At 40.4% G+C, this 18,261-nt stretch overlaps 1 protein-coding gene across 6 annotated transcripts in view; it reads right to left on the reverse strand.

The window, feature by feature from the left end:
* The window catches only part of FBN1 (fibrillin 1), a 217,149-nt gene that overhangs the window by 15,247 nt on the left and 183,641 nt on the right, over nucleotides 1–18,261 (reverse strand). For all 6 annotated transcript variants that reach the window (XM_038418952.2, XM_043494228.1, XM_038418951.2 and 3 more), the window contains 13 exons: nucleotides 16,468–16,593; nucleotides 15,208–15,324; nucleotides 14,227–14,355; nucleotides 12,897–13,016; nucleotides 12,007–12,132; nucleotides 8,903–9,052; nucleotides 5,986–6,051; nucleotides 5,110–5,226; nucleotides 4,741–4,860; nucleotides 3,548–3,670; nucleotides 2,898–3,029; nucleotides 2,299–2,424; nucleotides 1,478–1,684 (listed from right to left, as the gene is read on the reverse strand). In XM_038418952.2, coding sequence (XP_038274880.1) covers nucleotides 1,478–1,684; nucleotides 2,299–2,424; nucleotides 2,898–3,029; nucleotides 3,548–3,670; nucleotides 4,741–4,860; nucleotides 5,110–5,226; nucleotides 5,986–6,051; nucleotides 8,903–9,052; nucleotides 12,007–12,132; nucleotides 12,897–13,016; nucleotides 14,227–14,355; nucleotides 15,208–15,324; nucleotides 16,468–16,593 — 1,659 coding nt within the window. The remainder of the gene's footprint in view (nucleotides 1–1,477; nucleotides 1,685–2,298; nucleotides 2,425–2,897; nucleotides 3,030–3,547; nucleotides 3,671–4,740; nucleotides 4,861–5,109; nucleotides 5,227–5,985; nucleotides 6,052–8,902; nucleotides 9,053–12,006; nucleotides 12,133–12,896; nucleotides 13,017–14,226; nucleotides 14,356–15,207; nucleotides 15,325–16,467; nucleotides 16,594–18,261) is intronic.

Below are 18,261 nucleotides of genomic sequence, written 5' to 3' on the forward strand. Positions count from 1 at the left end.
ACTAGAGTAGGAGTGCTATCAAGAACCTCAAATAAAAGACTTGTTCAAGCTCCCATTTAAGCCAGTGACGAAGCTCACATTTTCTTTTACGAATCTGACCCAAAGAAAATCAACAGGGATACTTCAGCATATTTGCAAGTGAAATTTGTGTAACATTTTCAAAATCACATAAGTGACTTATGAGCTGAAGTCCGATTTTCAAAGATCACATAAGGCCAGGTTTTTAAAGGAATTTCGGTGCCTAAAGATGCAGATAGGTGCTTATGAAAATTCCACTAGGCACTTCTGCTTCTTTATGTGCCTTTACAAATCTGGCCTTTATGTACTTAAGAACCTACCTCAAAAGTCAAAGTGACTTAAGCACTTTTGAAAATATTATCCTTTATGTATTATGTTTCTTGCAGGTTTGAGAAGCTAAGTGTAACACAGAAGCATAAACTCTGCTGCTGACAGCTCACAACACCACTGAACATCACTGGGGCCTACCTAGAGCAAGGTAAAGTCCCTCTTTTCCAATATTGCAAGGTTTAAAGAAAGTTTTCCACTTCCTTCCCCAGGGTTTTTTAGTTAGCACTGCACACTAGAAAGAAAACTTCACCAAACGATGCAATATTGGGGTAAATGGGACTTACCTCTCCAAGGCTCCAGCACTTTTCATGGGGTGTGTCATGCAGCTCACCAACCGAGAGCATGCTGGGGCATCATACTGAGCACAAGCCCATGATCTTGGGGTGGGGAGAGAACAACACTTCTAAGAACTGGGGAAAAAACACCAATGCTTAGCATCAGTGACTACTGTGCTGAAACGTCCCCTGGGTCATTTGGAGTACTCAATGGTATGTTTAATTATAGATCTTGGTAACTCCTTTGTATGTTTTTGTCCAGTTATCTTTAATCAAACCAAACAGGTAATTACAACAAACACAAATGCCAGGTTTCAAGTGTCCTCCATTAGACACAGACAAAAAGCTCAGATCTGAGTGTGCAAACATCCACAGACACATAGGTGCTAGAACTAGGGGTGCTGCCACACGTCCCCGGCTTGAAGTGGTTTCCATTATATACAGGATTTACAGTTTGGTTCAATGGTGCTCAGCACCTCCACTATAAAAATTGTTCCAGCACCATTGCACGTTCATGTGCTGGACTACCTGATGTCTGCATACAAATGTACGTCCTGCCAGCGAATGATTTGGGGAGCCTGCTGAAATTTGGGATTTAGTTGGTGCCTAACCACCTGAGTTGACTGCTCAAACACCTTTTTGCCTATGCACGAAGGTCCTCAGCAAATTCTGCATTCTCACTGTTGGAAAGCTTGCAGGAAATTTGGACCTAAATGTCTGTGTGTTAAAATAAAGGATTTCTGTGTGCTCAAAGATGCAGCAAATGGAGTTTATATTTTATCTCTTGATTTCATAGTTGCTAATGTGGTTTTCTGATTGCAGATTTCCCCTTAAACTTTTACAGACAGAAGTACCTGCTCCATTGGTCATGTATCCTCGGCCATGGGGACATAGCTTTTTAAACGCCACAGTGCCTGGGAAGGGGCAGATCTCACAGTTTGGCCCCCAGCCACGCCCGCCATCGCAGCAGCATTCAGACTTTGTGACAGAGTTCCTATTGCTTGATCCAATCTGACACAGACTTTGTAACACTTCAGTGAAGCAGTAGCCCTCTCTGTTGTCTGAAAGACAAATTATGTTGCAAGTAGAGTACTCGTGGCAATGAGTGTAGGGGGGTCATGACATATTAAGAATTTAGTCAGAAATATCAAAGAAAGGGAAGCATACTTAACCCTGGGACTGTGGAAGTGAGAATGAAAGTCTGGCAGCAGCAAGAAAGAGAACATGACGTCTGAGGGAAACAAAGGAGACAAGAAATTTAGTAAGAGGGTAGGAGTCAAGTCACAGTGTGCCTAGAAAGGTTGCACTTCTGTTTGAACCCAAAGAAAAGAAGAAGGGCTGACTGAAAATAGAATTATCATAGACAAAAGGACAGAGTAACTCCCTGCTGATTGATACTAATCAACAGGAGGCTTTCATAATAAGCCAGTGCACTCTAACCAACTGATACAAGAGTACAACTAGCAAAGAAAGAATTTAGTGCCAGGATGGTGCTTAGTGACAGAAGGCTCCACCCTACAGACACTTAAGTAATGCCATTGAGTTCAAACTCTTGAGTAGTTCTGCAAAAACAGTAATATATTATTAGCCAGTGAAATAATCCCAATTTACTGCAAACTTCCAGTACCAAATGAGATGCTAGCTGGCTTTGCTAAAGCATTAACCTGGTGCTTACCAAGGCATTCATTCTGGGTGTCACTGGCAGTGAATCCTTCATTGCATTCACATCTGTAGCTTCCTATTGTGTTGATACAACGTCCATTCTCACAGATCCCAGGTTTGGTTTGACATTCATTTTCATCTGCATTTTTTTTGAAAAGATGTGACAAAAAATAAAATCCATAAACATGTTAGTCCAGGAGTCAAAAAGAAGTATGAAGTTTTGAACTTTGAATATATTCAGCCTGTGGACCCGATTCTCTACTGCCTGTGTCGTCATTAACCTCTGTGCAAAGAGAGTGTACAATGCTGCCTGATTCAAATTCTCCATTCACTAACAATAGTGCTAGCATTTTACACTTATCTTCCACATGTGACCACATATGTAAGACAGTGGAGATATAGGCTCTGCACGACCCTTTACCTGCAATTATGGGCACAATTATACAGGTAGATGAGTGATTCTCCCCCCCACCCTCCCGAATTCCTAAATAATTAGTCAAGTCCAAAATTGCCAATTTTTCTTCAGAATCTGGCTCTATTATCTGAAATTCAGCTCAGCTCTACTGGGAAAACGATTATCTCACAGAAGTTTAACACCTCAGTTTCACTTACCTACACAGCCCTCACCATCCTGTCTGCGCTGATATCCTGGTCCACATATGCACATGTAAGTGCCAATCAAATTTTTACACTCCATTTGTTTTGAGTCACAATCATGAATTCCTTCTTCACATTCATCCTGATCTGAAAGAGTTCATATTACAGAATCATACATACCTACAGAGAGAGATTCTCATGGAAACTCATAATAATGAACTGTTCATTTTGAAAGTGAAATCACAAACAACTTCTTTCAGCTGTGCTAAATTAATAATCGGAAAATACTGATTTCACTTAAGGTGGGTAACCCTTTACATTGATACTATTACCCTTTTCATAAATTAATATATTTTAAGACCAATATGATCAACTAGTCTGATCTTCTGCATAATATGAGCAGGCCATAGACTTTCACCCAAAATTTTAAAACTTCCCTAGGATGAGCAAGTGTGAAAAATCATGAAGGGGGAGGAGGGTAATAGGTGCTTATAAAAGACAAACCCCCAAATGTCAGGACTGTCCCTATAAAATTGGGACATCTGGGCACCCTAATCTTCCCCTTTCAGGACTCCCCAGGGATTTGTACCTGGGACTGTTAGCACTGAGAGAATTGTACCCCAACCTGTCTGAAATTACAGTATCTTCTAACTATGAAACTTTACCTCTGCACATTCTCCTGTCTTCTCTAAGAATGTAGCCAGCTGGACACTTGCATTCATATGATCCGTAGGTGTTCACACATCGGAAGGCACACAGTAGAGAATTCTGAGCACACTCATTTACATCTGTATTCAGACAAACAACCATATGCAAAGTGAAACTTGCTTTTGCAAAAGACACCAGCTGAGAATGTATGTAGGTTAGTTTAGTTATAAATCAGAGATGCCAAATTGCTCAAGGTTAAATTTTACTGTCAGATCTGTAATTCTACTGACTGACTGTACACTTCTGCACAGGACCAGGGCCACAGAAATCCCTGCTTGCCTAGATTTCCTTATGGGAGCAAGGCAGCAGAAATCACTGCCTGCAGCATCAATCTGGCAACTGGAGTAGTTTCCAGCTTTGTACTGCCAAAATACAATTAGTGTTAAATCAACACCTGCCCCCAGAACTTATTTACTCTTACACGTGTTGTTGATTCTAGGCATTTTATTTTAGCTACCAACAAGACAACAGACTCTTCCGTAGCCTGCATTTTACAAAATATTATCCTTATTGTGACCAACATTGACTAAAACATATTTATTCAAGTGCTGTGTAAACAGAACAAAACTACATTCTGGTGTTTATGCATTTGATCTACCTCCCACTGAAGTCAATGGGAAACTTTCCACCAACTTCTGTGGGAGTTGGAGGAGGCCCTAAGTGCTTATTAACAGTAGCTCAAGCCAGTTTAGTGGTAGAATTACTCTCCGGTGCATTGCTGGAGAGAATTAGGTTATGCCAGAAGATCTGAACTCTCATATCAGAGCTGCATGCATAGTGAATACAATCAGTAACTTTTCTGGAGAGGGTACTGAACGGAACTTGCTTATGTTACCCGCAACTGGGCAATCCATCAGCACGCACTAGCTCAGAAAGTGAAGAAGCTGCTCACTTACCTTTCCAGTTAGAAACAGGGTAACATGGTAAAAGGATTCACATTTGGATTGGCACGCGGGATTCACATTTGGATTGGGATTCCTGTATTTGGAGTGGTGATGAGGCTAAGGTCTGCCATAGATAGTTGGAGACATCGCACAAGAGTATCTCTAGTTCGCCTGCTTTGGCAGCTCAAAATTTATCAATTATTTCTGAAGTTACTGATGGTTTACCATAAAACAAACTGAAAGACCCGTGCATTTGAGAGTCTCACCTTCACATGTCATCATTGGTCCTGGCTCAAATCCCTCATCACAGGTACATTCAAAACCACCTACAACATTCCTACAAGTTCCATTTCCACATGGATTTCCAACAGAGCATTCATCAGTATCTGCAAGCAGTTAAAACAAGACATGAATGCATGTTACAGGAGGCTGAAGCTTCAAGTGTCTGACTCTGATTCTGCAAGGATTCTGCATTATTCATGTGCAAGGATTCTGTATTATTCATGAGTATCAGAGTTTAAAAACAAGGAATCAGTAAGGGTCCTAAACTGGAGTCGCATCTATCACTACTACTCTTTATTGTTATACTTGGGGAATTAGGAGTCATTAAAATGGAATACAACACTTTTACTTACCTACACATTGAGCTCCGTGAAGGATATAACCAAAAGGACATTCACAGCGGAAGGACCCATCCGTGTTGATACACTGCCCAAATCTGCAGTTATCTGGGTCAAGGCACTCATCCACATCTTAGTCCAGAAACAAAAATAAAAGGGCTACAGTTAGTGAAATTAATTAAATGCCATTTTTGAGACTAAACTAGCAAGACAAACATGAATTTAGGACTGAATATTCCACAACTCACAATGAAAATATTTGAAAGGAGATTAGTTCACATGAGGGACAATAGGAACTTTCACGCCAAATTTTCCAAGGGTGGCACATAAGTTGCAATGATCTTAAAGGCTGGATAAAGAACCTTCTTAAGAGGGGTTCCAGTGAGAGGAAGCATCATGACATAGTAGCTATCTCACTCTCCTGATATCAAAAGAGTTACCCACAAGATTTAGGCTAGAGTGTTTGTCTACGGAGGGAGTTAGACCCAAGAACGTATACAAGTGAACTGGGACTCTGCGGTTTTAGTACTAAGAGATTAAAACCATTTCTTACAGATGAGCTGGGTATAAATGTCGGTAAGAAGCGGAAATATGCAGCTTGGATCCCTTCTCTAGGTTTTTCAGATTTCTCCTGGTATGTCTGGTCATTATAATTTAAGACAGAGAACGGTCTCCTCAAGGTTAATGAATGGAGTGGGAGAGAAGTTCAAGTTTGAATTTTACATTTGTATAAATAATTCCATGCAAAGTGTCTGTACAAAACAAATCCAGGGCTTTTGAAAACATTTGCAGAGAAGTGATTTTTAATTGGAAGGGAGGGTGGCTGATGGACAGGAAGTAGCCTGCTAGAGTTATGTCCCTACGGTAATGTTCAGAACACCAATCACTTACCAAGCCGTGCATCCCCTGGTCCAATAAGGATGCCAATTCCAAATGGACAAATTTGACGAAACGCCTCTGTAAGTTAAATGCGTATGTTAAACCATGTAACAACAATTAATTACAGATAAATATATTATCAGTTTAACATACGGTGGGATGCAGCTTTCATTTATATATTACATTTAAGAGGATGTGCGTGTGCGCACACACACATGTACACCTACTCACTCAAATGTGGTACATAAAGTATATATACCTACACTCCTTTACATATAAAGTAACTGTATTCCCTTCATTTTTATCAGGTACATATATAATCTTACAAAACAATTAGCATTGTTTATTTTATCCTTATGGAAGACATTAAGTAAAAGATTTATATTAAAAGCAGTAAAATGTCAACAACAGTATTCTTTTTTCTTGTAACTAAAATTTCTGAAGAAAATACAGCCTGATCTGATTGTAAACCAATTTGTTGAATCCTGTAGAGCCACAGGTTAATAGCTGCCTTTTATACATCAAGTATTGATTTAATTACAGATAGGCTGAGGTACTGTTGTCTCAGTTCAGCTTAGATTTACATTAGAATTAGTTTGATGTCAACAAACCACTTGCGCTCTTTTTGCAAGATATCAAATGGCAGACGTTGTGCAAGATCAGGTTGCTGTCCACTCTTTGGTGTGGAGAGCATGTTCCCCCTTGTTTATGTGTGTCAGTTAGCACACTCTGGACATTTGAAAAATAAATAAAATCATAAATTTCCACTACACTGAACCAAAAGGTAATGAGAATGGAAATGCTCACAAGATTTCCATCAAAGTCAGATTCAGAAAATAGAACGCTTATGATTTTGAGTTAGACCCAGTTCAAAAAACCCCCACAAGCTTTGGGGTTGAATCCAAAACCCACCCTCACCCCACCCAACCATAAAATTTATGCAGGAAAGTGGAGTCTTGGATTTGAGATTAGATCAGACCCACCTTGAGATATTATTTATCTACTCTACACTCAGAATATAACAAATCCTTTCGCAAGATACAGTAACATCCTACTTTGAAGTACTTCAGTACACTATGAGTAGGCTTACAATACAACAGACCCATATAGTTTTAGAGATAGTTGCACATGTTTTGTCTTATGGCTTAATTTTAAAATATTAGCTACATTTTGCTGAGATTGTATAAAGGAAATGAAACAAAACAGAACGATGTACGATAGCATTAAAAATCAATCAAGTGCCAGACCAGCTCTTCCTCACAGAGAGTGAAATTCAGCCCCATGCAGAGTGTAAGCACAAGGGCTATGCATCACACAGGCATTTAAAGTAGGGCTTAAAATGGGACATAAGTGATGCATAAGCCTTAGGCTGACCACCTGCTCAAGGGCACATTTCACACGGACTGCATCAGGGAATACAATACAATGTTTAAAAAATTCGGCATCCTCCATATTAAGGGAGTTTTCTAGGTTCAGAAATTTGTAAGCAATTTCTTTTTTAAAGATGGAAAAAAATAAAGAGCCTTGATCTTGTCATATGAGAACAATTCAGACTGGGACAAACGTATGTGCAGGCACTTCAGGAAAACGCTCTGAAGCTCACCATGCTTTTATAATTCACTCTACTCTTTTGGCTTGTACACACATAGACCAATTTAAGCACCCATGCTTAGGGGAGCCGCCTTCAAGAAATAGCACAATAGGGAAACCTGGTGTTTTGTTTCTTGGCTTCGGAGAATATAGTCTGCTCAACATCTCCATGATTTGTTCATGAGCTGAACTGCATTAACACATCATTGAAAATAGTAATACTGTTAATTGCGATTTGTCATTTTGAATTAATATACCTGTAACGTAATAGCACTGACACTGTGAATTCCCTAAGTGTCTATTCAGTAAAAAAACTGTATACCAATACTTTAACTGAGAGCAGCATGTGCTTCAGGGCTATCCTAAATTAGGGCTGCAATGAGTAATCAGTTTCACTGTTCCCCCTGTTATTTGAGTCTTTCATAGCTACAGGATGGAGAAAAACTTTTTAGCAATAAGAAAATGTGCCAAAGACAGGAAAGGAGGTTCAGAGAGGCAAGTGTAATAGTTGTAACTACTTTTAGCTCTACAGTTTTTAAAAAAAACTGACTAGATTTTAAGCTTACGGTGGTCCTTTCTAGATTTCATTTTGTTTAGATGAAATTCATTTGTATCCCATAGATTTTTAAACTTACAGCCTAGCAAGGACTTAATGCTATTCTACCAAAATTTAAAAATAAAAGATGCATAGCATTAGAAAACTCCAGAGTAGAGACTTATCTGACTTTCTTTCCATAAAATAACCCAAAAATGCGACAAATATTTTTTGAGAAACAGGTATGTTGTATGGCTTTCTATACACAAAGGCCTTTATTTCATTAAAAGAAATATTAAGTGAGATGGTTACTACAGAGAATTCTTTGCTGGGTGTCTGGCAGATGAGTCTTGCCCACATACTCAGAGTTTAGCTGATCACCATATTTGGGGTGAGGAAGGAATTTTCCTCCAGGGCAGATTGGCAAAGGCCCTGGGGGTTTTTCGCCTTCCTCTGCAGCGTGGGGCACGGGTCACTTGCTGGAGGATTCTCTGCACCTCGAAGTCTTTAAACCACAATTTGAGGACTTCAACAGCTCAGACATAGGTTAGAGGTTTGTTACAGGAGTGGGTGAGTGAGATTCTGTGGCCTGCATTGTGCAAGAGGTCAGACTAGACGATCATAATGGTCCCTTCTGGCCTTAAAGTCTATGATTCTATGATTCAAACAAAATAATCTACTATTCCTTGAGGAAGATCATTCTGTTTTCTAATTCCCACTTCTATGACTCTCAAAGTTATTGTTTGTCTTCTTTCGGTTCTGAGTGCTCATAATACCATGATTGCATTATATCTGATAACGTACCATCTCCTTCCTCTGGGCAAAGCTCACATGGGTCACCCCATCCTTCTCCTTGCAAAGCGCAGCAACATTCTTGCTTGGAATGGTTTCTGGATTTGGGAACTGAGCATTTGCCATCTTCAAATTTGGTAAAGCAATAACTCACTCTCAGATCTGCACAAACAAAAGCACATTATAATACAGCTCTGCATTAAAGGCATTAGGACTTGGTGCAATTGGTATGTGAAAATCAAAACTTAAGCTAATTACGAAAGAGCTTCCATATGGATGGATCTTAAAAAGCATTGTTGTGGCCAGTGGTTACAGTGGATTGAAACCGAAGAGAGAGCTCTCTCTCTACCAACCAAGGAAGAGAAGATCCATGGGAGAGAATTGTTTACTCTAGACAGGGAGAAGAGGGGGAGCTCTGTGCTCCTCCCAACCTCACTTTCCTTTCCTGCACCCCCTGAATATTAAATTAATTTATTTACATTCTATTATTAGAGCAATGATCTTTAGCTAATAAACCACGTGGAAACTAAAAAGCATGAGTTAACCCTTGATGATAATGCTGTATGTAAAAAATAATGGAGTGGCAATTTTCAACAGCACCTTTTTCTTCTTCAATGCTTTACCAAATTAGAGATAAAGGCCCATTGGTTCTGTGGTACCACATTGTGCTCTTACATGTTGGGTAACCTAAACACTGGAACAAAAGTGAGATCACAGACCACATGCTTCAGCAGGCAACTCCTTAGGTTGGCACTTAGACAGCATAAGGGTCAGCTGCAGAAGCAGCTGCTCATCCAGTTTTCTGGCTACAAGATCAGTGCTGGGCACTGTCCAGACTTCAGAAAAACTCTAGGTAATGTGAAGTTTTAAACAGAAGCTTGTTTGGCTCAGTACACTCAAAAAAACCAACCTTCTTCTGAAAAAACACATTGCTTTAAGTTCAATGTACAGAAATAAATTAATTTTCCTATGACAATCCACATGAAACACCTGTCCTCTTTCAGAAAAGACAAGATGAGGTTGCATTATTTCTATAATTATTTTCTTGGCTTTGTGGGTGATTTTTCAGAAGAAGAGATTGATAGCACATGGGCTTTAAACAACTATGTAAGTGCAGCAACTATGTAAGTGCAGCTGCTATTTTCACCACTATTTTCACAGTGCCAAACCAAATGTTTACTGCAGGTTGGATTCATCTCACCAAAACCACAATCTCATTTAGCTACCATGGGATGAAGAGCTCACTAGGGTTTCAACAAGCATCCCTGTCTTGGGCCAAACATAACTACAGAGATCCTGAAAGGTCTTGTCACTGGTGATTCTTGCTGAGCCTACTGTACATTGCATTTGTGAACCTGGATATCTGTGAGTTTGGAAGTTTATATCTACTTGAGCTTCTTCAAAGTCTTTGAGATGTTCTTCTCTTTAGTTTGCTGCACTTCTGTGCAGGCAGTAACAAGCCTACATCTTTCTATTCCTAGCTGTTCAGTTTTTGATCTCCTTTCTTAGTCAGTTTCATGTTTATGCTCAAAACATTGCAAATGATTCTGGTAGACAGAGCTGGATTAACTCTCCTGTGGACCCGGGGCTATTAGATTTAGACCCTGTATACAAGTCTTTTTCCTAATTTAAAACAAAATGATCACAATTATGGCATCGAGGCTATTAATGCTATATTAAACTTGCCTTTTAAACAACATAAAATCGTTCTGTGGTTACATTTCAGTCTTAAAACATGTAGAATATAGTTAAGTTAATTTAAAATAGCCTACCTCTTACCTTAGAACAGCTGCTATATTAGTTTCTTTCTGGGAGGGAGTTTGGGTGCAGGAGGGGGCTCCAGGCTGGGGCAGATATTGGGGTGCAGGAAAGCGTGAGGGGTATGGGCTCTGGAAGGGAGTTGCGTGCAGGAGGGGATTCTGACCTCAGGCAGGGGGTTGGGGTGCGGGAGGGGGTGTGAAGTGGAGGCTCCAGCCGGGAGACGCTTACCACAGGCGGCTCCCAGCTGGCGGTGCAGCAGGGCTCAGACAGGCTGCCTGTCTGCATGCCGTGGCCCCACGCTGCTCCTGGAAGTGGCCGGCTGCTGGCACATCTCTGCACACCCCTGGGGAGAGGGGGACAGCGTGTCTCCGTGCATTGCTCGCACCCATACGCGCTGTCCCCACAGCCAATGGGAGCTGCAGGGATGGTACTGGGGGCACAGGCAGCATGCGGAGCCACCTCCCTCCACCCATGGGCTACAGAGATGTGCCAGCAGCTGGCCGCTTCCGGGAACAGTGTGGGGCCACGACATGCAGGCAGCCTGCTTGAGCCCTGTTGCGCTGCTGGACTTTTAGTGGCCCGGAGATCACGATCGACTGGCAGAAGCTCCAGAATCGACCAGTTGATTGTGATTGACGGGTTGGTGATCACTGAATTATATAGAATTATCGATTTATTTTTGAGGGGCCTCCCTTAACCCGAGGCCCTGGGCTGCAGCCCCTAAAGCCCCTCCATTAATCCGGCCTTGCTGGTAGAACAAAGGCATCTAAATCCTTTTAAAGCAGAGGGTGTTTACTCTTCTTAAAATGCTGCTTTCAAAGGTTCTTCTAGTCTTTTCTTTACCACATCTTCCTAGTGAGGAATAGCATGTATCTGATACTACTTAACATCTGCTAATCTTTTTTCACATCCACTCTGTTCTTTTCATCTACAGTAGTATTACTCTAATGTAAGCTCTTCTGTATATTCATCCTCAGCTCGCATTCCATACACTTCGTTCAAAGTTCAGAGTAGCCGCCTCAGTCTTCATTTTCACCTTTCCCCTCCTCTTTTAAGATTTCTAAACTTTTTCTCCAGGTAGGTGAGGAAAGGTTTCAAGGAGACAGGGTTCCATTGCTTAACTCTGTGCCTTAACCATATTTTTTCACTCTTAATTGCTCCTCTCTCTCTTGTGCTGAGTAGACAGTGTGAGAGAGAATCTGGGACAGAGTGCATAAGCATCAAGCTTTCTTTGTGAAAAACCACTATTAGATTCTACAGCCTCTTTGTTAATTTAGAAACGGGCATCTAGTAAAGTTTTTAGTAAACCCAAAGCAAATAATATATAAAGACCAAAATGTATAAAAATAACTTGCCTTGGCATCTTCTGCCGGTGGAAGACAGTACAAACCCTTCAGGACATAGGCATGTGAAACTGCCTGGAGTATTGCTGCATGTACCCAAGGCACAGATTTCTGGTTCTTCTACACACTCGTCAATATCTGCAAGAAAAGTAACACAATACTTCAGCCATCAAAACTGCTGTATTGGCAGCTGCAAAACACAAAAGGTAACTGACAATACCCAGCATAGTAACTGAGATCCAGCAGGTATTACACTGCATAGTTTCAGCTGAGAGCAAATTCCTGTGCCTTAACGAAAATAAACTTTAGCACTCTATTGATAATAAATCCCGATGTGCAATCTGAGACTAACTTCCAAAGACGTTTTCAGTGGGCATGCTCACAATAAGGAGACATGTCCAGGCCATACAGGCCTTTAAAAATGTCTTTCCGAGGGTCACGTCCTCTAGTCTTTGGTCAGGCAAAACTCAGAGGATTTTTGCTTGAGTAAATACTAAGTGATGACAGCACAGGCTATCTAGCATTGCACATTACCAAGAGAAAAGTAATACTGTGTATTTAGATACCATAGCGATAGTACCTAGACAGACTAATGGGTTGCCCCCAAATGAGTAAAAGTCTCTGTGGCTGCATAGCCTGGAAGGATTAATTTAATTATCTATTTTTTAAATCAATACCATTTAAACTTTATCATACATATTATACTGTACACATGTACATAAACTTTACAGGACACTTAATTTTGTTGGAATTATTCTATTTTATGATTAGGTTCAGACACTTGACAGGGGTCAAAAATGACACGTCAAGGCCTAAAGATAGGCATGACTATACATATTATTAGGACTGAGAACTGCTTTTGACCAGGCTGCCATTACGAAATACGAATGACCCTTATATACCTTCACATCTGTCATTTTGCAGAACGTATCCAGGAGGACAGATGCATCTATACGTCCCATCCAGGTTCTGGCATGTGCCAGGTGAGCATCTACCAGGCTCCACTGCACACTCATTGATATCTGCAAGCAAAGACGTGAAGGAGCAATATTCAGAACAGTTATTGAGGCAGCTCTAATCCTGCTCACATCAAGTCAAGTGCAAAACTCTCGGTGAAAAGAATGGGAGCATCTATCACTTGCAGGGCTCTCTGAGGGCAGGGAGGCAGTCTTTTTTTACAAGGAGATTAATGTGCTTATAAATTATCTTATAAATCAAGAAAGACGAAAGATTCCTCAGCCCAAGAATCAATATCAATTCATCCATGTCAGGCATGGATAAGGATATAAGTGAATTAAACGTATCTGGAAGGGAGGAGGCACTAAGAAGTGTGAAGTGCCCCCAAATGCTGAACACTTTTATTAAGCACCCGAAGTCTTCTGTTACACTGCTCCCTGTGCCTTAAACAGTCTCCACCATCTTGTCCTCCAAGCATTCACCCTCACCTGCTTTAAAACTGGCTTCCTCCAGGAGTCCTGCCTACCTTCTTCCCTTCACTGCTAATTTCCCACCACTGCCTTTCCTGATCTGTTCTGTGTCCTGTTGTCTTGCTTTGATTATCTGCCTTACAACCTGATCCTGAAAACACAGCTACATGTATACTTACTTTTATGCACAGTGCCACTGAAATTATAAAAAGGAGCAACCATATGGGTGGGAGAAAGGCTCTGCTGGACCAGGCCCCTGTGCAAGGGTGTGTGCTGGCCAGAAAAGGTGTCATACTATACATCTGTAAAGTGCCATGGTAATCTAGAGAGCTATGTACTTTCTTATTAAGAAGAATCAATAACTATTATAAAAGAATGAAGTAAAATCGGACTCCCATGAAAGGGGAAGATCTGGGAAAGTTACTGGACCTGATTGTTTCCCTCAAATATATGCAAGATGTTTTTTAAAAAAGATTTTTGTTTTACACGCAATGGCCTGCAAGGTATTTGACACCCCCACCCCCCCAAAAAAAAATCCCCAGAGAGGAGACAAAGGTAGTTTTAGCCAGTCCTAGAGCAAAATTCCTTCCTGGCTGTGTGCACAATAAGTTAATGAGTATTTCAAGGAATACAATATTACAATGCAGCATGCTACCACAGTATTTGTGCTTTTCCACAAGAGCATAGTGATAGCAGGGGAAGTTCTTCTCTAACGTGCCTTTTTCTCACCATTTTTACCTGGGACCATGTGCTGAGGGTTTACGGTCCTCTTGCCATAGAAACCAATGCTAGATTAAAACCTCACCCACACAGGTCCTGCCCTCGGAGGACACCTCATAGCCATCGTTGCACAGACACTGGAAAGACCCAACTGTGTTTATGCAGCGGCCATTCCTGCAGAGCATCCCATTTCCACTTGCACATTCGTCCACATCTAAAACAAAAAACTAACGTGAGAAATGCATGGCGAAAGCCACAAAGATTAAATACACGTAAGAAGGAATTCTGTTTATTATTCATCCTCACAGCACAATATTGATACATTCAGGGTGGCATAATTATTTATCTGTCTCTATATGTAAAGCATTATCCCCAAATGTGGGCCCTGATTCTTCTAAGGCATATGCACACGTGGGTTCTTTCTCCCACCTGGAGCCCCATTTGCATTCAGTAGGGCCACAGACAGACAGCCTTTCACACACTAGAATCCCATTAATTGCAGAGATTTTAAGTCCACAGTATTCCTGTCCCTTTCTGTCACCTCCTGAAGAAAGTCAAAACAGTTTTCTTCTGTATCATAAATATTTTTGCTTTCCTCAAAAACTATTGGGAAAAAATTGCAGCCAATTTATTGTTTTATGGGATTCTTAGATAGATAGATACTTAGAACTGACTGTATATTCGGAAGGCATATGTTCAAGTGGCTGCCAGAAGAGGGGAGTAAATTACATAGCAAGAGATTAGAGAGACAAGATGGGTGAGACAATATCTTTTATTGGACCAACATCTCTTTTATTTTTATTGGTCCATAAAAGATATTACCTCACTCACTTTGTTTCTCGAATATCCTGCGACTGATACGGCTACAACTACACTGCATAGAGTATGAGACTGATAAACTGGCTTCCAGAGCAAAGAAATTGCTCTTTACCTCTAATTGTATTGACTATACAGCTGAGATTTGAATTCACTGGAAAAATATGGTGTTTATGATTATGTCATTAGAATAAGAGACAACCTTAGAAAACCTGGACTGGTCTCAACAACAGTTTTAGTACCTCCTTACCTATGCAGTCATTATTGTGTGAGAGAATGAATCCATTGTCACAGCGGCAGTTGAAAGAGCCAACGGTATTTCTACATGTTCCATTACCACATGGATCTTTTTCACACTCATTAATATCTATGAAAGAAAAGCAGCAACAAGAACTCTTGTTACTAACTGATAGTGAAGAGGGAGGCCAGATAGCCAAACAACGTGCAAAGAAATGAACTAATCCTGGATTACTAAAAGAGCAAATGGGAGAATAGAGATTAAGCTTCCCTTAAAAAAAAAAAAAAAAAAAAAAAAAAAAAAAGAAGATATGAGACAGGGTTATACATTTGACTGATAATGTCAAAAGATGGTTTTTTGAGCAAGGGCTGATCCACAACTTGTTTACATGCAGCTTCCATCTTGCCGTTTCCAAAGGAGGCATACACTAACCTTGTCTATAAGGGATCTGCTGTCTTCCCAAGGGCTTTTGGGTGGCTAGCCACTTCTAACCCAGACGCCCAAAATCTCAGTAAGAGAACTGGGTGAAACCTAGAACAGAGGGTGCGTTTCTTCTCTCCCACTCCAACAATGTCCCCATGGAAAAGGGACAAATTGGCCCGAATCTGACTAGTTTTATCTGAGATGAGCACTACGCAAGCAAATGCTTAGATGCAGTACAGTATATTCTGAGTTCACTGATTGCATAAGTGGGCACAAGTCCTCTGAAGTCAGCAAGTAATTTGGCCCTAAACCTGAAGCTTTCAAAGGGCTTAACATGAAAGCTCTTGTTTTACTTAAAACAGCTTTGTTTCTGCCTCGCAGGAAATCAGTCCTTTACATGCTTCAGCATTAGACAGTTTTACAATTATTGTATTGCAATGTTGCATTATTAATCTGTGGAACTCATTTCCATGAGGTATGATTGAAACCAAGGGGTTAGTGAAATTCTAAAAAGGATGGAATATTTATATGAAGAACAAAAACATCCCTCTACAGCTATGTTAGGTAGGATACTTTTTTTTTTTTAAAGTCATGGGCACTATATGCTTCAGAGTATAAAACAACCACTAACTGATGCAGAATAAACTTAGCCAATGGTCAGTTCTATCCATAATTGTCAACTAAGATGTGCTTGCTCCTTTTTCTGAAGCATCTATTACTGGTCACTGTCAGAAGAAGGTCACTGGACGAAAAGTGCCACCGGTCTACTCGGATCTGACAATCACTATGACAGAGAAAAGGCCTCAAACCCCTTACTCATTAATCTAACAGCATAACTTTGATACTTGCCTATGCACATCGTTTGGTCAGCATTGGTTTTGAATCCCGAGTGACATATGCAGTAGAATCCTCCAACAGTGTCAATACACTGGCCATGGCTACAGATATTGGGAATTTCTAGGCATTCGTTGCGATCTGTAAATAAAAGGCATCTGAAAATTGTTCCATAAACCACAAAGCCAGAAAACCTATAAGTGGCAACTATGAAAACTAGAATCCAATTCATGGTTCTAATTTAAAATGACAATTGTTCTCTCATGGCAATAAAGTACTAATTTGTTAACACAAAATGGAATATTCATGGTAAATTAATTTTTGCAACATTTGCAGATTTGGAAAATAATTGGGAAAAGTTACTTACAAGCGACTATTTCTAGCTACAGCAACAGGGCACCATGGGAATAAAAATAATGCCATGTAATTGTGTGGGAAAATCTCTCTTATGCTGAATTAAACAGCTTGTAAACAAAGAGAATAAACAATTGTGCAGTGGTTTGGGAGGTTTAAGAGCTTTATCTGTTATGGTTATACATATTTCCAGAGGAAAATACTACTTGCTTGCAGACATGTTTGATTATAGTACTGAATGTAATATGATCATCTTGATTAAAAGAAAAGGAGTACTTGTGGCACCTTAGAGACTAACAAATTTATTAGAGCATAAGCTTTCGTGAGCTACAGCTCACTTCATCGGATGCATTTGGTGGAAAAAACAGAGGAGAGATTTATATACACACACAGAGAACATGAAACAATGGGTTTATCATACACACTGTAAGGAGAGTGATGATAAACCCATTGTTTCATGTTCTCTGTGTGTGTATATAAATCTCTCCTCTGTTTTTTCCACCAAATGCATCCGATGAAGTGAGCTGTAGCTCACGAAAGCTTATGCTCTAATAAATTTGTTAGTCTCTAAGGTGCCACAAGTACTCCTTTTCTTTTTGCGAATACAGACTAACACGGCTGCTACTCTGAAACCTGTCACCTTGATTAACTATCAGAGAACTCATACAAATGAGAAATGGAGCGAACACTGGCCCTTCCCTGCACTAGGCTCTCAGAAAACCAAAATCCAATGTGCAAGCAGAGTGGTGCACAAATAATATGGCTACAATGGTGCACCCAAGTGTGATTGCATCTAAATCTCATCCGAAGTGACACTACGCAAACCACCAAGATCAATGGGAGTGTGATTAGCTTAAAACAGGGACATGCCTGGCAAATAATTTGGGCAGCACATTTCCTGACAGTAGCCACAAATGCTTAATAGCACCATCCTGCACAGAAGAGCAACAAAAAGTACCGTACCGTGCAGTGCTGGCCCGGTGCATGACATGCTGCTTTCCGATAGCAGGATGTCTTTTGCGCCAGTTGGATATGTGACTACTCACTGCTACCCTTGCTGTGAATGCTTTCCTCCGTAAGTTCCGGATTTAACCGGCAGTCAACAAAACACATAGAAAGAAGCAGAATGTTTATTATTCAGCACATTTCTCCCCATAATAAGAGGAAATAGTGATGGAAAAAAATCTAGTAAGGTGATCTTGTCTACCTCCATTCGAATGAAGGCTGGTTCTATTCAGTATACTCCTAAGTGTTTTGTCTATTCTCGTTTTAAACGACTCAAGAGATGGGGTACTCCCTTTTCTCTTCAAAGCCATTTCACAATCCAACAAATATGGCTAATTAGGTAAATTTTTCCTTATATTCAGTCGAAAGAAAGAAGCAGCTTCTTCCTGGTGATGGAGAGATCCATTAACAGGAAGTCCCCTGTTCTGTCTTCACAACTTTCAATGGTTG

The sequence above is a fragment of the Dermochelys coriacea genome, chromosome 10 (assembly GCF_009764565.3).
Source record: "Dermochelys coriacea isolate rDerCor1 chromosome 10, rDerCor1.pri.v4, whole genome shotgun sequence".
NCBI classification, from domain to species: Eukaryota; Metazoa; Chordata; order Testudines; family Dermochelyidae; genus Dermochelys; species Dermochelys coriacea.